This window comes from Drosophila willistoni, unplaced genomic scaffold (genome assembly GCF_018902025.1).
Source record: "Drosophila willistoni isolate 14030-0811.24 unplaced genomic scaffold, UCI_dwil_1.1 Seg209, whole genome shotgun sequence".
In the NCBI taxonomy this organism is placed as follows: domain Eukaryota; kingdom Metazoa; phylum Arthropoda; class Insecta; order Diptera; family Drosophilidae; genus Drosophila; species Drosophila willistoni.
In genome coordinates, this window is record NW_025814176.1 from 1,092,121 (window position 1) to 1,117,656 (window position 25,536).

The window sequence follows — 25,536 nt, forward strand, 5'->3', positions numbered from 1 at the left end:
TTCAAAATGCTAGCAGAAAATCAAACGGGTAAGCGTACAAAAGCCATACGAAGCGACAACGGGTCATGGAATAAAATGACAACTTACTGTTCCCCACACTCCACAACAAAATGGTGTGGCGGAACGCGCCAATAGGACCTTGGTGGAGACGGCGCGAAGCATGATGGTGCATGCTGGAGTTGGCGAATCTTTTTGGGGCTAGGCAATAATGACGACTGCATATTTGCGTAACAGAGCAGAAACTGCAACTTTGCCTGACTATACTCCATACGATGTTTGGTATGGGAAAAAGCCGAGCGTATCTCATCTTAAAGTATTTGGTATTTAAGCTATTGTATTGGATAAAACTCATAAGAACAAGTTTTCAGCGAAAGGGAAGCAACATATTTTGGTAGGTTACTCCGAAACTGACAAGGCTTATCGCTGTCAAACCCTGTCAAAAGGACCGTAGTAGTATTCCGAGATGTCGTGTTTTTGGAGCACAAGTTCATGGAAGAGTGTGAGCACTGTCGAGAACCATCATGTAAGTCAGATGTAGTAAACTTTCAGCCAGGTGAAAAACTTGATTGCGATGATTAAATCCAGCAAAGTTCAATTGTTAAGCAGCAAAGTCCAACTGTTGATGAGCAAAGTGGTGTGCAGGAAAATACCCGAGAGGGCCAGGGAGACCAAAGATTGTTCGCACTCGGCGTGCTGGTCTTCCACGAAAAGAGTACAATATGCTGAATGTACTAGATGCTAAAGACGTTATTGTTCCTACCTGTGTAAATGACGCATTTGTATGAATTTAGTCTTTATTAACCTCTACTCGAATAATAATCTTTTGTGCAGCTTAAAAATTTAAAATAACCCTAACAATTAAAAAAAAAAATGTGAAACCAGATGAATAATAAATACAAAAAAAATATATATTGATTTTATTTGTTTGCCATTCCTTTGATAATTTTTATATTTTAGTACCTTCTATAATAATTAATAACATGTAACTGGTAAGCTCTCTTTTATGCTACTAGTCTTAGGGCCTCTTATTGGACAGTTTAATTTACCTTGAGTTCTATGGTTTCTCAAGTCCTAAAAGTTTTGAATTTCAAAATGTTGAGTTATGCCAGACAAGCAGTTTAAAATCCGTCCGTATATACATATGTGGGATGAGCATTTGCGATGTGCATAAATCCAACTGTACACGATGACGAGAGACGAGACAACGATCAAAGAGAGATCGTGAGCGTATGAGAAAATACGATCAAAAGGTGGTCATGGAGCGCAAGGAAAAATCATCACAAGTAAAAACACCCTCTTACAGAACATCGATTGAAGGCCTTTCAGCGACTAAGGTATGGGGTAACTGCCTTGTGTATTAAGCAGTATCAATTCGGCGACCCTCAAACCAAGTTTTTGCAAACCATGGGGTGATGGTAGTTAATTGATGCTCTGATTTGTTGATGTAATTTGTGTTTCATCGTTTTATATGATCAAACAAATAATGAAAATAATTTCAGTAAATAATGATTGAATTGAAAGGAAAGAAAAAGTAATAAGTAATTGTTTGTGCAGCTTGAAAATTTAAAATAACCCTAACAATAAAAAAAATACAAAGAAGCTTATATACCCTTTCAGTCCTTGGCAATAATAGATTTACATTTTGAATTTTTTTCCCTGCAACCCAATTCATCAATACACAAACAAAACATTATTACTCTTTTTACCAGAATTTGTTCTTCTTCTTCCATCATTCCCTAAGCAAAGCGCGTCACGCATACACATACAGTTTACGTAGCGTTGCGTCTGTGGGTGTATGCACGTGCTCTGTTGATTTGATGATGACAGCATCGTTTGTACCGATTTATATTGACTGTAACATGTGTTCTATTTCAGATTCAAATTTTGGGATTTGAGGTTTTATATCCAATACTATCATATTAGTAAATTTCATGGGGATACTTAAATTTTTATGAAAAAGTTTCTTCTAGAGCTAAATGATATAGTGGTCCGATCGTGGTGATTTTATACTTGCCCCAGATAATAAAAAGCACAGAAGAAAATTCCAGCCCGATAACTCTTAACCCTTTGTATGGCCGTGTTGCATATCTGCAACATACCCTTTAAAAGGTATTTTTTCGCAATGCAAATAGAAAAAATCGAATGTGGCTATTTGTTTTAAGTCTGAAACATACGCATTTTATATATAATTTTCTTTGGGCACTTTTCTAGATATTTTGTAAAATATATGTTCACTTTCCCGCCAATTTTGTGTTGCAAAATTTTATTAACCCTCTCATGCCCGATGTTGCATATACGCAACATTGGATTTATAAGCCTATAACTACCGTTATTTAAAATTTTTTGTTTTGAATCTTTCGCTGAAATATACCTGCATGTGCTGAGTGAGCTTACAGCTGATTGTTCGGCAGTCAGCTGCACACGCGTTTAGTTTGTAGCTTTTCTCCCGAGAGCATAGTGAAAAAATGAGATCTGTAAAAACACGTGGTTTTAAATTAGTGTTTAAAATCATTAAAACAATTACTTCATCGTAAATCTAAGTTCAACTACTTGTTAAAGAAAGGTAAGTGAGTATATAAAAAAAAAAACCAATGAAAAAACTATTTAGTTTGTTTGTAATAATTTTGTAAATGTAGTGTTGCGTATATGCAACATTGGGCTACTGTTGAAATTTTCGAAAAATAAAATTTTTTCTGTATACAGATTCTAAAATGCGCCCAAAAGGTCTGACTCAAGCTGAGATTGAAAAATTTGCCAACTTTGATTGGGATGATTCGGGTGATGAGGAATGAATGAAGAAGAAGAAGATCGAAATATGGAGGAAATTATAGAAGTAACTTTGCAAAATTTGGATAACAGAGCTGAAAATGTGGAAGTTAGATTGATTGATCAACTTATTAGATTAATTTCCAATTAAATGTTGCTTCCGAGCTTTTGAACGCAAGTCAAACAATATTTGTCGCCAAAAAGAGAGGTCGTCTAACATCACTCCTTTTGAGAAAGAATTCATCCTCATCATCACCAACTCCATTATCACCAGCTCCATCATCACCAGCTCCGTTATCACCAGCTCCGTTATCACCAAACCCTCCTAAAAGAGCTTATGTTGCAGACCCAGCAAAGTCACTACGACTTGATGGTTATAATCATTAGCCGGAATGGGGAACAAGAGGAAGATGTAGAGTATGCAGATCGGGATTTCCAAGCTGTAAATGTAGCAAATGTAATGTGCACTTGTGCTCCAATCCCAAAAAAATTGTTTTGTGTCCTATCATACATAAATATTAATAAACGGCATTTGAAAAAAAATAACAAAAAAACTAACATCGGCTATGCCGAAGTTTATATACCCTTGCAGTCCTTGGTAATAATAATTTTACATGTTCAAAATTTGTTTTCTGCAACTCAATTCATCAATATACAAACAACAACACAATTGCCCAATGTTGCATATACGCAACATCCTGTAGCTCTTGAACCAGGACACCAAGGACATTCAAATTTTTTTCAGCTGATATTGAGGTCAAGTCTAGCCTATATGTGAACTCAAAAACATTTTAGCCACGCCCAATTTAATTCGGGCTCTCATGCCCGGTTAAAAATATAGGTATTTCTTTACGAAAAACTGGAGAAAACCAATGGTAAATATGTTTCAAATGAATGTGCTACCAAGTTTTCATGTTTCTTGTTGTGTATTGACACCTTCACAGGTTGAAAATTATTTCAACAGTTTAGATAGCAAGGATGAACTTGACTTTTCTGCTAATGAGGAAAGATATTTTTATCCAGATGAGAAAGATGCAAGTAGTACGGATGAAGATGACATCGATGACCAAAATCCACCAAATAATGCCTTAGACGTTTCAAACTCAAATCTGATGGATGATTCTGAGCCAAATGTTACCACTAATAACCCTGATCTGAAAAGAAACTTGCTATGGAGACAACTCAGTTTAATTTTGAACGAAAATCAACTGCAGTTTCTCGGGAGTACTATGTTGCCTCCGGAACTAATGGAACTATCAGAGCCAATACAATTTTTATTGTATCTTTTTCCAAAAAACCTGTTTGATGAAATTACCATCGAAACAAATCTTTATTTTCGCCAAAAAGACCCTAATGCACATGTTAATTTTACCTCCTTAGACATTCGACAGTTTGTCGGAATAATATTATAGATGTCAATTTCGCGTCTTCCAAGAATTACTTAATATTGGTCAACAATAATTGGAGTACCAGCGATACAGAATACCTATTATGTCGCAAAAAACATTTGAGATGATTAGGCGTCACATTCACTTTAACAACAATGATAATGCCCTGCCTTTGTCACACTCCTGTAACGATCGGCTTTTCAAAATCAGGCCAATAATAGATGAAAAATTTTAAAAAAGTCCCTATGGAACAATTTTTGTGTGTTGATGAACAGATATGTTCAACAAAGGCTAAGAACCACATGAAAAGGTACAATCCCAACAAGCCTCACAAAAGGGGCTATATGATTTTTGAACTTTGCGGTAATTTAGACTTCTGCAAATTCGAAATATATAGTGGAAATGAAAATAAAGTACGGCCTAAAGTGTCAGATTTGGGTGCGGCATCAAACTGTGTCGTCAGATTGGCTAGAGATATGCCCAGGCGTCGGAATTATCGATTATACTTTGATAATTATTTTAATTCCCTGCCCCTATTGAAGTACTTGGTAGAAGGAGGAATTCTAGCTTTGGGAACAATAAGAAAAAACAGAAGTTTAAACCATAAATCCATTGACCAGGTAAACTTAAAAAAAAAAAAATCACGGGGTACATCAGAGGAATATGTTGCCGGCTACGGTGGAGTGGACATTTCGCTAACTTCATGGGTGGATAACAAAATTGTTACTTTGGCATCCAATTACGCTGGAATAAGTCCCAAAGACACAGCCCGAAGTTACAATAACGTCCAAAAGGATTATATTCATATTGACCGTCCAATTGCAATAGCACAATAAAATAGCTATATGGGTGGCGTTGATCTCATAGATAGATTGAAAGGTATAAAAATTGGATAAGAAGCAGACGTTGGCAAGTTAGGGTTTTTTATGACCTGCTGGCCTTGACAGTCAGCAACGCTTGGTTGTTGTATAAACGAGTGTAAAAAGAAAATGCATCGTCGTAGCACTCTGCTTTAACAAAAGAAATAATTGTTTAAAAAATTTTCATTTATATTAAAAAAACTCCACTTTTTTACTTAAATGTGTTATATAACTAATTAATAATATTATAAAACATAACTTTGAAAAATATTTGGTTTTACTTCTTACAATACACTATGAAATACATGAATTATTTTCACCACAAGCCTATCTGTTGCATATATGCAACAATTCTTTTCAAAACAGACCCCAACAGGGTGAGCAGGGACCAACATCAAACAGTAAACAAATTCGAGCCCAAGACCAAGCACAACCGATGGATGCTGATCCATCAGTTTCCAAACTGAGACAGCAGACTGCTTGGGGTAAAACCCGCGGTAGCGCCACTTACGGCGAATCTCAAAAGAGACAGAACGCATCAGAGCGTATGACTGGACAGAGTCACCAGAATGTTAACAACATTTCTCAAAAAGACTCGGCCCAAGACCAACAATACGCGCGTATAGTAGAGTCCGCCGTCGCAGAGGCTAGCGATGAGAACGACTCCATACCGGACAATGATTTGCTAAATTTTTTAGAGAACGCTCCCAACTGTCGTTCGTCGAGCGACAGTTGGCTGGTAGAACACTAAAAATTCTAATCGACACTGGGGCGGCAAAGAATTATGTAAAACCCGTAAAGGAGTTAAGAAACATAACACTTAACGACACCCCATTTACTGTGAACTCCATACATGGGTCCAGTAAAATTAAAGAAAAATGCTTCATGAGAATTTTCGGAAAGAATGCCCCGTTTTTCATTCTAGATACCCTTGATACTTTTGATGCCATAATAGGCTTCGATTTGCTAACGCAAGCAGGGGTAAACTTACACAGCGGTAGTATTACATATGGCAGTACAGCGGAAGCACTGCAACAGCATACTTGCAATAGCGTTAATTTCACACGCATTGATGACATAATAGTTCCTGATAGCGTAAGAGAGGAAATTAAAAAGGTAATACTGAACAGGATCGGCGCATTTTCGACCTCTAACGAGGCATTGCCATATTACATTTCAGTTATTGCCACAATTCACACAATAGACAACCAAGAAGTGTCTTACCCATATCCTATGGGTGTAGCCGATTTTGTTAATAACGAAATCGCTCAATTGTTAAAAGACGGCATTATAAGACCATCTCGGTCTGCGTACAACAGTCCTGCATGGGTTGTTGACAAAAAAGGCTTGGACTCAAACGGTAACAAAAACAAACGACTCGTTATTGACTTTCGAAGGTTAAACGAGCGAACCATTGCCGACCGGTACCCAATGCCAAGCATCCCAATGATTCTAGCGAATCTTGGAAAGGCAAAATTTTTCACGACTCTGGACTTAAAATCTGGATACCATCAAATCTATCTAGCTGAAAAGGATCGCGCGAAAACGGCGTTCTCAGTATACGGAGGGAAATACGAATTCTGTCTCTTACCCTTTGGTTTGAAAAATGCCGGAAGCATATTTCAGAGAGCAATCGATGATGTTCTAAGGGAACAAATCGGGTAAATATGCTACGTCTACGTAGATGACGTGTTAATATTTTCTGAAAATGAAGCCGAGCATGTCAAACACATTGACACTGTGCTCCAGCTGCTCTGCAACGCTAACATGAGAGTTTCGAAAGAAAAGACAAAATTTTTTAAAGAAAGCGTCGAGTATTTTGGTTTTATCGTCTCTAGTGACGGAACAAAAACTGACCCTGAAAAGGTCAAGGCAATTCAGGAGTACCCCAAGCCAAAGAGCCTCTATGCACTAAGATCGTTTTTGGGCCCTGCTAGTTATTACAGGGTGTTTATTAAGGATTTTGCATCAATCGCAAGACCTTTAACCGACATACTGAAAGGCGAAAATGGAAAAGTAGGCAAGCACATGTCCAAAAAGGTCCCAATCGACTTTGATGAATTGCAACGTCATACCTTTGACCGCTTAGGAAACGTTCTGGCATCCGACGATGTCATACTCATGTACCCGAACTTTCAAAAACCTTTCGACCTCACAACCGACGCTTCTGCCGACGGGATTGGAGCAGTGTTGTCCCAGGGCGGGTAGCCAATAACAATGATATCCCGAATATTAAAACAAAGTGAATCACTTTACGCCACTAATGAAAGGGAATTGTTGGCAATCGTGTGGGCTCTTGGAAAACTACAGAACTACCTGTATGGAACCAGAGAGTTGGACATTTTTACAGATCACCATCAACTGCTCACATTTTCCGTGTCACAAAAAAACACAAATGCGAGAATTAAAAAGTGGATGGCTTTTATTGAAGAACGTAACGCTCAAATTCATTACAAGCCAGGGAAAGAAAACCTAGTGGCAGATGCCTTATCAAGGCAAAATGTAAATGCCCTACAAGATGAAATTCAATCATGTGCTGCCACCGTCCACAGTGAGCTTTCCTTGACCTACACAATCGAGACAACGGACAAGCCTGTTAATCTCTTTAGAAACCAAGTAATCCTAGAAGAGGCACGCTACAACTTGCATCGGACACTAATTCTATTCGGCAGCAAAACTTACCATGTGATACAATTCACAGACAAGAACGATCTCCTTAAATCCTTAAAGCTTGTAGTGAACCGTGATGTTGTAAATGCATTCCATTGCGATCTTCCTACATTAGCCGCCTTTCAACATGAATTAGTGCGACTTTTCCCCACAACAAAATTTTGGCATTGCAAGAACATGGTTACTGATATAACCAACAAAGATGATCAGATTCAGATAGTTAATACCGAACATAATCGCGCACATAGAGCAGCGCAGGAAAATATCAAACAAATACTCCGGGAGTATTACTTCCCAAAAATGGCCAAATTAACGAATGAAATCGTCTTAAATTGCAAAGTCTGCACCACAGCTAAATACGACCGTCACCCAAAAAAACAAGAACTTGGGCAAACACCTATTCCGTCTTATCCCGGCGAAATGCTGCATATCGATATATTCTCCTCTGACCACAAGCTATTCTTGACCTGCGTGGACAAGTTTTCCAAATTTGCTCTTGTACAACCCTTATTATCCCGAACAATAACAGATATTATTATCCCCATATTGCAATTACTCAATATTTTTCCAAAAATAAAGAGAATTTATTGTGACAACGAAGCATCGTTTAATTCAGAGACGATTACTTCGATGTTAAAAAATCAATTCGAAATAGACGTAGTAAACGCACCTCCATTGCATAGCTGCTCGAATGGACAAGTGGAACGATTCCACAGTACATTGCTAGAGATAGCCAGATGCATGAAAATTGATAAACAACTTAATGATACGACATAGATCATAGTAAGAGCAGCAATATAATATAATAAAACAATTCATTCGGTTACGGAAGAAAAGCCAATAGACGTTATCCATGCACAACACACTGTTTTGAGGGAAAATATTAAAGACAGAATAAACAAAGCACAACAAGATCAACTCAACAGATGCAACCCAGATAGGCAAAATAGGGTATTTGACGTAGGCGACAAAGTATTTATTAAGAACAATAAAAGGTTGGGAAACAAATTATCCCCGTTGTGTTCTGAGGGACGCGTACAAGCAGACCTGGAAACTTCTGTACTTATTAAGGGGAGGGTGGTCCATAAGGACAATTTGAAGTAATTTTGATCAAGTTCTTTATTTGCTATATCAAACCACAAAGTCACTATAGTCATTGTTTACATTCCCCACAGGTTAATCACCATAATACTGTCAGTCCTAGCTGCAGCAGGGGCACGCATTACCGACTACTCCAATGCAAATTACATTTCCGTGCTAGACGGCAATGTTTTAATATGGGAGCAACGCAGCTACCTAAGACATTCGACGAACCTGACTGAATTCACGAAAATCATAGACGATACGATAAAACTGGCTGAATTATTTCCCTTGACTAACATGCGAAAATTTATAGAAGTAGACATAAAACATGTTAAAAATCTTTTGTCCGCGTTAATGATACACCACAGGACAGCAAGAAGTCTAGATTTTTTGGGCACAGCGCTAAAGGTTGTGGCAGGAACGCCTGATGCGGCAGATTTGGAAAGAATTAAAATAACAGAAGCACAGTTAATTCAATCTAACAATAGACAAATAATAATTAACACAGAAACTCAAAGGCAGATTAATTTACTTACAAATACTGTTAATAAAATAATACAGTCCAGAAGTGGTGAAATTACCGATATCCCACACTTATACGAAACTTTACTAGCAAGAAATAGAATGCTAATTACAGAAATTCAAGACCTTATGCGTACTGTCACACTTGCCAAATCTAATATAATAAACCCAGCCATTTTTGATCAAGAAGATTCAAAATCTATTTTTACCGAACAGTTCACAACAGTCTCCATAGTTAATTTAATGGCTGTGTCCAACATTAGAATATTTTTTTTTAATTAAACTTCTATGTCATTATTTTCCCTGTGATACATGGGGACACCATACTACAGATACACGACAACATAGTGGCAGAATGCGACGACGGAGTGAAGGCGGTCACAGAATGCGTTACCAACAATCACGCAACATTTTGCAAACTGGCTAAGCATGACACATGCGCTCGCGGACTACATTCAGGGCAATCTGCTATATGTCGCACGCAGCCCAGTCACCTGGAGCCCATTACAAGGGTTGACGAGGGGATAATTATTGCCAACACGCGTGCGAGTATCAGCGTAGATGATGGCCCTACGTTACACGTCAACGGAACACATCTTTTAACGTTTGAGAAAAGCGCTACGATAAACGGGACCAGGTACAAACGTCCTCAACCACAACAAGGTCGTAAGCAAGGTTCCTGGCATCCCAGCTTCCCCTTTGCTACATATAACGGGACACGATCATGTGTTAAGTCTACCTCTGCTACAGCGAATGAATGAACTCAACCTAAACGCCATCCAGGAGTTAAATGATGATATGATATCCAACGGATCGCCCAAGGTTTGGTTCGCGATCGGAGTACCTACTTGTAAGCTTCTTGCTCTGTAGCCTCGTCGTAGCTGGTTACTGCAGGTACCAGAGGAAGTCAGCTGCTAAACTGCAAAAATTCGTCTAAGAGTCATGCATCACCGAGGACGGCAATGAACTTAGAAGGGGAGAAGTTAACAAACAATCTAGCGAACTGCCCCTGCACTAAGTCTTAGAAGAATCTATGCAGCTGCAACGTCGATGTGACGAATTCCACATAAGCATAAATACGCTGACACAGCGTCTGACCAAGAGATCATAGCATGACCATACGCCTTACATATTTACTTCTTATGTATTTAGCTTTAGATTCATATTCCCACTTATGTATTTAGCTTTAGATTCATATTCCAATTTTTGTACTTAGGTTTAGTTCTCTTTTACTTCCTTCAATATATTCAGTTTTTGTATAACCCTTTAACAATAAAGAAGCTTAACTCCGGCACTTAGCCGAAACACAATTTATCATATCTAATATATTGCTGATCCACAAGGACGGTGATTCAGATACCTAATCGTATCTCATCCTAATCAACATAAATCAATCCATAAGCTGGATCCCACCAACGGCAACCCCTAACAGGAACCAGTGGATATATTCAACATCATAACTTGTACAAGATTGCCAGCGAGGGGAGAGCGGGGCGATAAAAGCGTAAAGCGGTTCATTTGTAAGGCTGCAAACACAGTGCACGCTGTGACGAAGACGAAGATGAAGAAGAAGCTGAAGATAAAAAACAGTGCAGAACAAATCGTACTAATTCGCTCGCTAGTACGCATAGTGCGCGCTGTGACGAAGACGAAGATGAAGACGAAACGCAAGCAATCAGCTTCAAACGTTGCTGTACTGAATTTAAAGACGAATCGCTTGCTAGTTACCATTGTTTTTCTTTGTTTTTTACAATTTTTCATTTACGTCACAATTAGCCTTCTAGCACATATAATTGGCGTTTTATTAAAAGTAGAACAATTTTTAATAATAAGTGGCTCAATTTTAATTAGAATATATTTGATTATAATTGTCTTTATGGTATATTCCACAAATTGATGAAATACACCAAATCTTTCTTTTCCCAAATTTATAGGGTGTACTTTTTTAATTTACTTTTATACGTTTTAATTTAAAATATAAGCTTTGCTTAATCAGCAGGTCATAATCTTATCCAGAATCCATTGCAACTAACATAACAAAAGCGCAACCAATTCGTCTTGCACTGTGCAACCTACTCGCTTACCCGCAACGCAAGCAATTTCTCTTCAGCTTCGTCTTCATCATCGTCTTCGTCTCAGCGTGCACTGTGTTTGCAGCTTTAGTAATTATTCATATAAATTACCAAACAGAATTTCTCGATTTGGGCTCTTTCAATTTTTAGCGCTTTACCTGGGACTTGATCTCCGGTTTGGAATCAACTTTCCTTATCTCCTCGTTCGACATCGAATCTTTTGTCGAACTAAACAAGGGTATCAACAGCTCCAGATAAGACAATTTATTTCACGGCAGACGCGGGAATTTATTTATTGGCTTTAATTGCACTCCGACGCGACGCACTCAAATAATTAAATTGCCAATAGACTCATTACCAAATTTACTAACAACAGTGACCGTTATGTACCTTATGTATCAATGTATGTATAATCTTTTTTTTTTTTATATATGTATGTACATGTACCTACATGTATGTATGTTTATGTATCACCACAAAAAAAAATATATATAAGCATAAGCGTAAAAATATTACTGATAATGACATTGACATGAAATTTGGCCCAGATGTTAGTAGCAATCCTGCCAACTCAAGGAAATCACTAGCCCGAAATGTTATTATGTTATGTTATTATGTAAATTCATTTCCAATTTTGCACATATTGCAAAGCCCCTAACTTTTCGATTGAAAAAAAGAGTTGAGATTAACATAAACGACGCAGATAATATTCATTGTTTGAAATTAAAATGTCTCCTTAGGAACAATCCCATACCCGTCTATCCTTAACCACAGATGCTAGCAATATAGCTTTAAATGTGTTCATCACACAGGACCATAAACGTATCTCTTATGCTAGTAGAACACTTAATGAACATAAACTTAATTATTCAGCTTTAGAAATGGAAATACTAGCCATTGTGTTGGCAATGTCGATAGACATAGATAGTGTCGATAGACACTGAAATCATAAGTGACACAAACCCTTGTCTGGTTATATAATACCAAAGGACCTAACATGAAGTTAAGTACAGTTGAATTTGTTACTCGAACATCGTGCAAGCACTCGAATCTATTGTCCAACATGCAGGCCCGGACTGGCCCACGGGGCAACCTGGCAAATGCCGCAGTTTTTAGTCACTAGGGCCCTTCGCACGAGGTTACCAATAAGAATCATTTTTGTACCATAATAAATAGATGGGCGCTGGGGCCCTGTCGTTTACAGGCTCTGTAAGACACTCGAATTTCAGGCATTGTTTTCCAAAGCAGAAGTATTATTTAGCAGAGGACTTTATTTTATTTTTACTAGGTTCTAATACACAAGGTTCCTAGTAAAAAACGCCGCACAAAAAGAAAAGGTTACCGGGTGAGAAAAACCGTGATGAACCAATCGATGAACCTCAACAAAAATTTACGGTAGAAGTTCACAATGTCATTATTGATAAAACCATTTGTGCAATCAAATCACGGTTTACGGAGCATGGAAAACTAGCAGCAGATTTCTCATGCCTCGACCCGAAAAAGTTTTCTCATATCGTAGCTGTTTCTTGCCTATAAATTTCTTTTGACACTTTCTTATACGCAAATAGCTTGCGAAAGATAATTTTCCAAGTTAAAATATGTCAAAAATAGATTGAGAAGCTGTTTGACGCAAAAGCATTTAGAAACTTTCTTGCTTATGGCAGTTGAAAAAAAAAACACTTCAATCAAATTGAAGATGAAGATTAATAGTAAAATTACGCCTTACGTTGAAAAAAGATAGGCAAATTAAAATGTTTGTTTGTTTCGTTTTATTCACATAAACGATCATACTTGATGTAAAACTCAAAAATGTGTACCTTTCATTTTCCTCGGAAATAATTTTTTAAGCATATAGTATAGGGGGCCCTTTAACTTGTATGCCCGGTGGGCCTTTAGGGTCCCAGTCCGGGCCTGCCAACATGTTTGCATGAACAAACATTTATATTTTTGCGCGAACACGGTAGGCGAACAGCGAACTCCTGAGCAACAGTACACATTGCTCAAGATGATAATCAAAATCTAATAGCCATTTCAGAAAAACCACTGAATTACTACAACAGTCAATTAGAATTCACTAAATGGAACAAAAAACAAGAAAACGTGAATAATTTTTTTCACGAAACGAAGATAGATATATTATACATAGAAATTACCAATCAGTTTTCATAAGAAATAATCAAGGAATTCTTATGCTTAAAGAATAACGCACCTTGTATTCAAAACGACACAGATTTTTTAATACATCAAGAAGATTATGTTGAAATAATTAATCTACACAGCAAAAATAAAAACTTTAAGAACCAATTACTAGCCTATGCAGAGTTCAAAATAATTCATGTGTCACTAAAACTCAGAACTGATTTAATGTGAAATTATTGGATAATATCAGTCAGACTATCAAAAACTAATTCACTTTATTAATGAATGTGAGATAAGTTATAACATGCTCGAGGTCAATTTTTAAAGTCAACAGGTTAGTTGGCTCTTGAGAAAAATAAATGAAGTAAGTAAGTCGTCTCGCCGACTTGGGTATACCATACACCAGGTGAAACAAATATTTAAAATTTCGAAAACCAAATGTATGTCTATTAAATTGTTTTAACACGCCTCATACCATATGCTATCTCGCTCACTCTACAAACACACGAGCACTTTAGCGCCGCCACTAGCCAACGGCCAATTCTGCCCTTATGGATCGCGTAGCAAAATACGTTCATACGCATATTTTGCATGTTTCTAGTCCGATTTCAATCAAATTTGGTAGTTTAGTAGAAATAGATAAGATTAATTAGTCCGCCAAATTTGATTGCGATGGTCAAAAAATTGCAAGAGCCAATCGGTTTTTTCTAAATTATGGAGGCGGAAGTGGGCGTGGCAACATATTAAACTATATGTATTCTGCGCGCATACTAAGCCAATATACATACTAAATTTGGTGACTTTAGCTTTGTTAGTTTTCGAGAAAATCTGTTTTGTTTAATTTTCGGGTCGGAAATGGGCGTGGCAAAATTTTTAAATAATCAATATCTGCGCGTCTATTAAGCTAGCTTACATACCAAATTTAATGTCGGTAGCTTTCATAGTTTTTAAGAAAATCAGAGTTATGTAAATTCCGTGGGCGGAAGGGGGCGTGGCAAAAAGTTGGAACAATTATTTTCTGCGCGCTAACTAAACAAGTATATAACCCAAATTTGATGTCTCTATCTGCCATACTTTTAAAGAAAAACAGTTTTATGTAAATTCCGGGGGCGGAAGGGGGCGTGGCAAAAATTTGAAACAAACTCGATAAGCGTACATACTACACGAGACTGCATACCGAGATCTAGGTGTTCATACGGACGGACGGACGGACGGACGGATAGACGGACATGGCTAGATCGACTCGGTTTTTGATCCTGATCAAGAATATGGATGGTATAAAAACTCCAATTATATTTTTGGTTTTTCCATTTCCGATATATGTACATATTTCGATTGCACTTTTGCATCCGTCTTAAGGGCAAATAGATTTACACGTCCCCACCGTATGACGTTGAGTTTAGTACCTTATTAATGAATACGATTTATGTAATATATCAAAATCTAACAAATAGAACACTAAATTAACCTGTGAAACCAAATTAGAGATATTTAACGCTAGACTACAACAGTTTTTAGCTTGTATCGATATTTATTCAAATTACGCGAATGTAATTGAAGTCAAAAATCGAGATTGGCTTGAAACAAAAATGGCAATCACAAAAATCGTCAAGGATTTGGGTCAACACTTAGAAAAAGCAGATAAGGACTCAGCTTTCATTTGCGTAGCACTTCAAATCTGGCTAAAATCAGATAGCGTTAATATATGGGTTTTCAGATGTGGAAAGATTCCATAGAACCATATAACAAATATAACACTAGCGGATAAATTTATCTACGAAGGCACACCTCTTTATAATATACAAGCTAACAAAATTAAACAAATTCGCAAATTAAATATAAAATAGGAGAAAATTACCCAAGCCGACGACAAACATTACACATTGAAACAAACCGAAATTCAAAATTAAATATCAAAGAAGCTAACCAAAGTTTAAATACCCTTGCAGTCCTTGGCAATAATATTTTTACATTTTGAAATTTCTTTCCCTGCAACCCAATTCATCAATACACAAACAAAACACTATTACTCTTTTTATACCATACACCCATAGGGTGAAATGGTATATTAAAGTCACCAAAATGTATGTAACAGACAGAAGGAAGCTTCTCCGACCCCATAAAGTATATATATTCTTGATCAGGATCAACAACCGAGTCGATCTAGCCATGCCCGTCTGTCCTTCTGTCCGTCCGTCCGTCCGTCCGTCCGTCCATATGAACACTCAGATCTTGGAGACTATAAGAGCTAGAGCCACCAAATTTGGTATGTAGACTCGTGTGGTATGTAAATATTTTGCCACGCCCCCAGAATTTACATAAAACTGTTTTTCTTAAAAAGTATAGCAGATAGAGGCTTCAAATTTGGTTTATATACTCGTTTAGTTAGCGCGCAGAAAATAATTGTTTCAACTTTTTGCCACGCCCCCTTCCGCCCCGGAATTTACAAAATATAGATTTTCTTAAAAACTATGAAAGCTACCGACATTAAATTTGGTATGTAAGCTTCCTTAATAGACGCGCAGATATTGACTATTTAAAAATTTTGCCACGCCCATTTCCGCCCTCGAAACAATAATAAATAAAACAATAATAAACAATAAAGCAAAACTGATTTTCTCGAAAACAGTAAATATTTACTTACGTTACTCGGTCCCAAAACGCGCTTAAACTACATAAATTTGATATCAAACGAAAGAGAAAAATTCCACGAGCACGACCTAAGGTGCGCTTTGGCGATTTATTATGTAGTTTTTGTTAATTAACAAAAGAAAAATTATGTTTTTAGCGGGATTATATCTAAAAGTAGCTATTTCCGGCTAAAAAAGCTGTCAAATTTTGAGATAGTGTTGCCAGATGCCAAATTTCGGATACTCCAATATGCGGGCTTTTTGAAACATTTGCTCGCACTATTCTCAACAAACGAAAATATTGTTGAGTTTACATTAATTCTTGATTTTAGAGAACAAATATAATTCATCCCTAATTCCCTAATTCTATAATTCAGAGTAAAATATTTGGCTGCCAGGGCTGTCAAACAACGCGCCAAATAAAAAATAGCATTTGCCAACACGAATATCTAGCTTTAGACGATTTTTTCACTTTTCAACACTGAAATCTCGAGTAGCTTAAATAAATACATACATATGTGTACCCCGGGCAGTATTTCTTTTCGTTCGCGCAACTACACTAACACACAATCTTACAAGCTAGTCGGTGTTATTGGCGTTATAACTGCTTGTAATAGTAGCAACAATGTTTTGGTATAAAATAGATGAAAAGTTACCTTGCATACAATTATAATAGTCAAAGAACTGAATATCATATAGACCAGTCCTTTAAAAAACCAGGATATAAAATGTATCGTATTGCCAAAATTCATATTAATTAAAAAGCATCGCATTTGTGATTGCTTCTCTCGCACAATTTGCTAAAAAAAAAAAGTTGGAAAATATAACAAAATTAGGAATAAATATTTACCCAAACTAGGATCTGAGCAGGAAACAAGAATCCAATGATTATCAGCAGAGCTAAGCCTCGATTGATGTAGAACACAAGTGGATCCTGCTTACGTCCTATTACTGGAAAGCGTCGTAAAACAATCTCTGGCATATGATTTCCACTGACAATTTTCAAAAATGTTTCGGAAACAGCTTTTTGTACATTGATGAAACCCTCACGTACGTAGCCCACGTAACCACCACAATATGGCTCACTTAGTCTCAACAAGATCGATGATTTGGGATCATCTTGATATAATGTCATCCAATTAGCTCCAATAAATGAATCATTGAAAATACGCAGTTCGCTGGGAAATATGATAGAATAGTTTAAAGTCGGTGGAATTGTTTCTTCTGAATCTAAGATTCCGTTAACAAATTTATAGTATGCGTCAAATGATCCAGAATCAAAACAAATACCAGCGAATAGTGACTCAATCTGTACCGCGCTTTTTAAGTCATCGCATGTTTCAAAGTTACGGGCAATCATTGGATCCAAATTATGAGTTGCTTGGTTCATGATCTCTTCAAATAAATTAAAATTATTAGGAGCCCATCCGATTATTAATTGTGGAATAAATGGACTGTAGCTCCGATTAAACTCTTTGAGGAACTTTTGGCGTTCTTGCAGTGTATCTACCAATTCCGACCAGCTGCGCTCTAAATTAATGGGATCATATTTACTATCCATTCGGTTGTCTACACTAATAAATAGACGTAGAAAAACAGCAATAAGGCACAACAACATCGGCGAAAAAAGTATAAATACAAATTCTAATGGATTGGCCCATTGCGACTTATGGTTCTTCCAACTAATCAAAAAAAATTTGTTTATAACAGTTTTGATAGACATTTTGAGCAAAAGCCTTTTCTTTATATATGCAGAGTATCTCATCTGCTGATCACACTATCAATCAAACTATTAACACCCGTAACAAAAACACATTTTTATTGATTAGTTTATGCAAGCCTTCTCGATAGCTGGGGTAGCAACAAGATATTAATTTATATAATTCTCAATAACTACGTTATTTTCTAACCCATTGTCATAAAAATTTGTCAATTTTCTATATCTCTTAATCACTGTATGAAGTTTTTATCAGCTCATATGACCAACTAATTTTTATTGATTCTTTCTTCATATGCCGTTGTAGCATTGCAGTGCATGGTTTTCGCCATACTCTGGGTGATCCATAGTCTAAGTACAGCATAACCTTTGTTAATGGCACCATACCAGTAGCGAAGGTAAGACGCTTTTCAACATTAATGGAAGACAGTAGGGGCATATTGTTCCGACTGTGAAGTTTGGAAAACTTTTCGTCATGGTTTGGAGGTGTATATCCAGTCGAGGAGTCAATGAACTGGCATTTATTGATAATACCATGAACGCCGAGCAGTATCTGCAAATACTGGAAACATATTTAGCACAAAGTGCCATCAAATTTGGATTCCTAAGCGTCAATAAGGCGAATTTAAAATTTTACAAAGACAACGACCCCAAACATAAGGAGTAAAATGTCCGGTCTTGGCTTCTTTACAACAGTAGCAATTGTTTTTCTTGATACCGAAAACATTTCTACGAGTTCTGGAACAGATTTGACAATTGACGATTCTATAAAATCAATTGGACCACTTCAAAGCTCAATCTTTTGCGGAGCATTTTAAAAATCCGATTATTATGGTTATTAGATCCATACTCAGAGAATTCTCACAATCAAATCGAAGGGAATGCAAAAGCAGAGCTGCGTGATGAAGTTCTAAAAGCAAAGTTAGCGGTAAATCACCGTTATTTCCACGAATAAGAGCAAAACATATGAACAAAACGAAGCTTTTTTTAAGCTTCAACCTTATTGTTTTGGTTTCTGTTTTTTATAATTTGATTTAAAAATACTTATTAAACAATAACCATTGAAAAAAAATTAGTTAAATAAAACAAAAACTTTATTTTTGTATATAAAGTCAAAAAATGTAGCTTTTTTTCCACTGTTTAAAGTGTTTATTGACAGACTATACTTACATATATGGTCTTAGATGCTTCCTTCTATGCGTTGCACACTTCTGACAAAAATTAATATTAATATTAATTACCCTTTTTGCAAGGGTATACAAATATGAAGTCTCAACCTAAATGATGTGAAAGATGGACCAATTTATGTAAAAGTAACTTTTTTTAATTAAAGTGAGATCTGAAAGAGAAAAAACAAAAGTGTTGTAACGGGTTTAACGCGATTTCAAAAATATGTCAAAATTTTTTCATTTCGACAAATTGTGAAATAAAATACACACATACACACATATAAGAGTGACGCTACCAATACAGACATACAAAAATGAACATGGTAGAGCTCGCAGATTTCGGTGCTATAAAAGAAAAACTACATACGAAAAAGAGACAGAACATTGCATTTATTTATTTACTTATTTAGTTACGTCAACTAACCAGCAGTCGACGAAAAAGCTTAAGCTAAAATACAGATAACAAATTAATTAAAGAAGGTAGCTAAGCTTTATACACAACCAAACATCCCCGACCCGGTGGAGGTGTTTTATTTGCAAAAGAAATCTGGTCCGACGTGAGGGAACACAAAAATATAGCTTATCTAGTAAATTAGAAGAAATGACTTCACCGTTGACTAGTTTATGGAAAAAGAGAATGCCAAATACGTACGGTTGTATAGTGAAGGATATTTATAAGAAGAAGTCTGTCAGAATAAGAAGGTAGGCGAAGACTCGGGTCCCAATTAAAACCGCATAACCGCTTCTGAACCGATTCAATACTACGCTGGTGAACATCATATTGAGGGTTCAACACAACCTACCTTCTAAGGTAGGGCGAACTAACGAAGTGTATAAAACCTTAGTTACGTAGGGGTCATCGAATTCTTTGGCCCAACGTTTTATGAAGCCAAGAAGACTGCATGCTCTATTGACAATTGAATAGATGTGAAAATTAAATTAAAGTTTTGGGTCAAACATAACGCCTAAGTCTTTGAAAGATGGTAAACAATCTAACAGAACAGACTTGATAGAGTAATGTGCTAGGAACGGAGACAACCAACTGAATGTCATAAAAGAACACTTTGAGGCAATAAGATGTAATTTATTAACGTGGCACCAATCACAGAACGCATCGAGATCTGATTGCAAGTACTGTTGGAAAGAAGGATCATTATAGGAATAACAAATATTGACGTCAGCCGCAAACATGAGCACGCGTGAATGAGCCAAGGCCAAGGGCAAATCATTTATAAACAGGGTAAATAACAGTGGGCCCAGATGACATAAGGTAACTCGAGCAGTTTTAGATATTAAGGAACGAAAAGACACCTTTTGGGTTCTGCCAACAAGATACGATTTTAACCAAGCCAACAGTTTCGGGGAAAAGCCCATAATGTTAAGTTTCATAAGAAGCATCGAATGATCAACCGTATGAAAGCCTTACTAAAGTCGGTATAAATAACATCAGTTTGACACTTTTTACGGAAGCCATGGTGTACAAGGGTAGTCAATTCTAAAAGGTTACTAAGCGACGAACGGACAAGGAGAAATAGTGGATCTGGATAGGTGTTGAAGGGAAGACGTAATAATTTTCTCAAACAGCTTTAATATTGCCAAAAGTTTGGCAATGCCACGGTAGTTAGAAACATCCGATTTGCTACCCTTTTTAAAAAGCGGAATAATAAAATACTCCTTCCAAATATCGGGAAAGCTACAAGTCTCACTCGATATAAAGAATAACCGAGATAAAGGCTTATTTAGGGAACTCGAACACATTTTAAGGATGCAACTAGGTATATTACAAGGGGCCGGGAACGAAGGAAGACGTCATAGATACTAGGAAAACACATACAATTGGGATTGAAAAGGGATAGGGTGTGGGATCCGAAACAGTAGTAGAATAAGTCGACTGAAAGAATTTAGCAAACAGATCTGCAATATCTGAATCATTATTAGCAGCCTGGTCATTAAGTCTGAAGGTGGAGGGTAGTACATTAGAGCGTCTTTTGGAATTAACAAAGTTATAAAATCTTTTGGGGTTCTTATAAAATTCAACCTTACAGCGAACGATATAATTATTGTAGCATTGAGAGTTTGAAACACAAAATTGAGATTTGGCTATACAGTAATTTGCATAGTCAAGACGCGAACCAGTTTTTTTAAATCTTTTAAAATATCTCGATTTAATGTTACGGAGATTAGAGAGCCTACGTGTGAACCAGACTGGCGCGCTGGAGACGGTAGAGACATTCACATAAGGAACGCATTTATCAATTAGAGAATTAAGAGCAGAGTAGAAAAACTTCACTGCACGATCTATATCGCAGCACTCAAATAGAAATGACCAATCAAAAGAGAAAATAAGGCTATTAAGAAGATTGAAATTTGTTTTACGAAAACATCTACGACGAGAATTTGCGATATTATTAAATGAATTAGTAACGGAATTGTAAGAAATGGTAAGTTCAATGGTAGGGTGATAGGGATCTTCAGGTTTTACTAGGGGCTGTGTTCGGGATACAGCACTAACAGTGGGATCCAAAGCAAAAACAAGATCGAAAATTCTTTTAGAAGAGTTAAGTAAAGAATTCAACTGTTATAGCGGACATTCAAGTAGCCTATCAAGAAAAACATGTTGAGATGAAGGAATTAAGAAAGATAGATTGTCATCAACAAGCCAAGAAATATTAGGCAAGCTAAAATCACCTAAAAACTATAAAGAAATCACGATCTTTAAGACGACTAAAAATAGTTTGCAAAGCATCAGCATGGTGCATGTAGGTCATGATATCAGAAGCTGGAGGAATATTTGAACAAGAAATATATAAGCTAAAGTTGGAACATGTAACTTCGACGCAAATAAACTTAACACTTGAACACAGATTCGAGTTGACAGCAATAAGCACTCCACCGCCACGACGACCAACACGAGCAAGCCTATAAGAAATAAAGTTATTAGAAAGAATTTCGTTATCCAAAACAGAGGAGTTGAGCCAAGTTTCAGAAAAAGCTAATATGTCAGCTGTAAAGGTTAGGCTATCGCAGACAGTTTTCAGAGCTTGGTAAGAAGTCCTCTTAAATTTTGATAATGAATGCAAAGACTAGACATTATTAGTTTTTTGAAGCAAAAGATGTATTAGGAAGGTGGACAGGCAGCGGACGTGAGGGCTTATTGGGCGCAAATAGCTGAGAAATACTCATTTGGTATTGTAATTTTAAAAGAGGAAATTTCGCGAGGCCTAGAAAACTTAAACTTTTAAATTAAAACCTTAGCAGGCCATATATGAAGTACACCAGGGCTTGTGCAGGTTACTTCAATCTGAAAAGAAGAGCATAAAGAGGGACAAGAAGATGGTGTAGTCGAAAGTAAGATGGGAGAAGAAAGACAAATTGAAATGCTACGAAATAATGCGGGAGAAATCTAAAAGTGGAAATAAGAATGTACTTTGTTTTAATAAACAAATCCAGAAAAGTGATCGCAGCTCTCAGCCAAAGCAAGTTCGGAGTGTAAATAAGTTTGGGAGTGCAAATAAAGAAATCAAATGTTTCAATTGTGGCCTTAAAGGTCATACAGCCGCTGACTGTAGCCGTGACTGTAGCCGTGACGATAAAAACAATTGGCAAAGATTGTTCCAAGAAATCGGAAAAACGCGAAGTGAGTAATACACGAAAACTAAATACATCACCCTCACATATGTATAAAGAGATAACAATCGACGGTTTAAAGATGAATGCTTTTATTGACACTGGAAGTAAAAACAATCTTATGTCCGATTTATAAAAGAATAAAACAGTCAAAGCTATATAATTGGGTTTGGTAATGGCGACGCGGTCAAAGCCATGGGATCAATCGCAAAACCATTCGTAATTGACGGTCAAGAATTCAAATCGGTATTTCTAGTAATCGATGCACAATTTCTTGATGAAGACTTGTTGTTAGGCGAAAAATTTTGTATAATTGCGGAAGTAAAAATAAATCGTGACGAGATAATTGTAAGAAAGAGTGACAGTATCGAGCTTGAAACAGAAACTTCGATGTAAATGAAAATAAATGCATCAAATGTTAACGAGTTTGATTTAAATATTGAAGCTAATGCAAGCAATCCCGAAAGAATAAAGTACGCGAACTGATAAAAAACTATAAACCATTAAACGCAAAGTCGACAAAAGTGAAAATGCGAATCGTAGTTAATGATGATACCCCCAATCTACTCGCGTCCGACTTGAAAAATGGATTCTTCCATGTTGATGTCGAGGAGGAAAATATACATCTTTTGTAACCCACAATGGGCAATACCAGTTTCTGAAGGTACCATTTGGACTAGAAAATTTTCCTTGTGGTTTTGAAAGGCACATCAATGCTTAAATCGAGAGCTGACTCGTAAAAATATCGCGATTCCAAATGTAGATGACATCATTATTCCAGCTAAAGGTGAAGACGGTCTATATCAAATCTCAAAGAAGTCCTGAAACAGTGTTAAAACTACGGACTGATGATCAACCTAAAAATGTGAAGTTTTTATAATAAAAGAGTTGAGTTTTTAGGGCACGAAATGGGAGACCAAAAGATATTTATTTCTGAAGAGAAAACCAAAGCTGTAAGTAAATTTACCCAGCCCACAAACCAAAAGCAACTTCACAGTTTCCTAGGATTGGTTGGATACATTAGAAAATTTATTAAAAATGCAAGAGGAAACAACAACACTTATAATCTATGACGAAAACATGCATCAATTTATAAAGAAGGCGATCTTGTTGCAATTAAACGTACTCAATTTGGAGGTGGACTGAAGTTAAAGCCTGAAGTTAAAGCCTGAAGTTAAAGCCTAAAGTTTAGATCCTTATCGAGTAACTAAAGTCAAATCAAAGGATACTTATAATGTCACTAAAGATGCACACTTTGTAGATGGTCCAAAAAATACGACTACTTGCGCCGAGTATATGAAGAAATAGATCCCTTATGTAGACGATGATGAAGATGTTGCTGATAACTAAGAAAACTTACGAAAGGATTAGACAGAGGACAGTGCTGTTAACGATGATAACTACAATGATAAAGATGATGATAACGACGTTAATGATGATGACTACTCCGAAGATGAGGATAATGATGATAACAACGATAATAATGAGAACGACGGTTACGAAGATGACGACGAAGATGCTGAAAACCCAGCATGACTACCATGAAGGCGATGCGGAAAACCATGAATTTAATGATGACACCTCTAACGACGATACAGACAACTCCAAAAATGACGACTCCAAAAAAGTGATGACTCCAAAGCCGATGATGACGACTTTGAAGACGACGACGACTCATTTGGGGCAAATGCAATTAAGGATGGCTGATCTGTGGGGATGGTATGGTAACGCTGTAAAGCCAGACCTACTCCCGAAGCAGCTGATCGACGAGGTGGCAAGGAAAGAGAAAACGAAGTGGCAAGGCAGAGTTGAAAACGAGGAGTCTAGAGAAAACGACGAACGACGTGAATGAATCAATACATAATTTGTCAAAAACACGTTGTTCCTATAATAATTAACCAATTAAATAAATAATATACCTACCAAATATTGCCAAAATATTTTCTCATGTTCAAAACTCTTTTTCTGTAACTTAATTCAACAATGCAGAGACAAAACTTTCCATAATTCTTTTTCCATTTTTTTTCTTCTTCTTCATCCTCTTTAAATGAGTACATGCACGACGCGAATGGCACACATACATGTAAGATGGAGTCCTCAATTGAGTCCCCAAATGTATTATATTATAGTTTATTAGTATTATAAATCGTGGACGGGCGAATAATGATTACAATAAGCAACTTAAATCTCGGGTTCTGTGTACTGCTGATTTATCGGCTTCTTACTGTTGACTGCTGAACACCGACTGCTGACTGCTGAACCTCGACTGCTGACCGCTGAACATTGACTATTGACTGCTGAACATTGACTATTGACTTCCCACGACACCTCACGACTGCTGCTGCGTTGCCAATCTGCATAAGGGAGTTGCCACCACGCTGTAACTACCTTATCCCATCTCACATTCGGCCTTCCTGATTAGTCATCAGCCTCTGATGACCATGCATCCTCGTTCTCTGCTATAAAACTCCACAATTTCATGTTGTCATTGGTAGTGGTCGTATATTTTGGTCCCTCGGTGTCTGTTGCTGCTTTTCGAACATCATAGCGTCCGTCACGTTTCAACTTCACTATCTCGTACGGTCCTAAAAACTCGCTTGCCAACTTTTTGCCTGCTACAAATTGGGTTCTACGAATGGCCACCTAATCTCCAACATTGTATCCGACCTCGTTCTTTCGGTTTTTATCAAACTGTTCTTTATAACGTTTCTGAGCCATCTGTATATTTTCTTTTGCTTTGTCACGCATCTCTTGCCTTTCTGAGTCAAAGGTATCAAGCATTTCTTCCTCGAGCAACTGTAAGATATCGCTTTCGGCTCCGCTCCTTATTTGCACGCCGACCATTAACTCAAATGAAGACCGCTTTGTGGACTTATGGATAGAAGAATTAATC

General features: G+C 36.9%; 1 protein-coding gene across 1 annotated transcript; it reads left to right on the top strand.

Annotated features, from left to right (window-relative positions):
- Positions 1-463: 463 nt before the first annotated feature.
- LOC124461133 (protein PFC0760c-like) lies at positions 464-24,179 on the top strand. Its single transcript, XM_047012691.1, has 6 exons — positions 464-523; positions 3,041-3,183; positions 5,381-5,730; positions 7,104-7,218; positions 7,567-7,765; positions 24,015-24,179. The coding sequence occupies exons 1-6, from the start codon at positions 464-466 to the stop codon at positions 24,177-24,179; spliced, it is 1,032 nt and encodes a 343-aa protein (XP_046868647.1).
- Positions 24,180-25,536: the final 1,357 nt, after the last annotated feature.

What these genes read in the sequence shown, in the direction of transcription:
- LOC124461133 (XM_047012691.1), top strand. Translation starts at nt 464, where the DNA reads ATGTCGTGTTTTTGGAGCACAAGTTCATGGAAGAGTGTGAGCACTGTC. An exon ending in AGAGAACGCTCCCAACTGTC is followed by an intron (nt 5,731 to 7,103) that starts GTTCGTCGAGCG and finishes TTGACCGCTTAG; the next exon opens with GAAACGTTCTGGCATCCGAC. An exon ending in TTGTAGTGAACCGTGATGTT is followed by an intron (nt 7,766 to 24,014) that starts GTAAATGCATTC and finishes CGAAAGGATTAG; the next exon opens with ACAGAGGACAGTGCTGTTAA.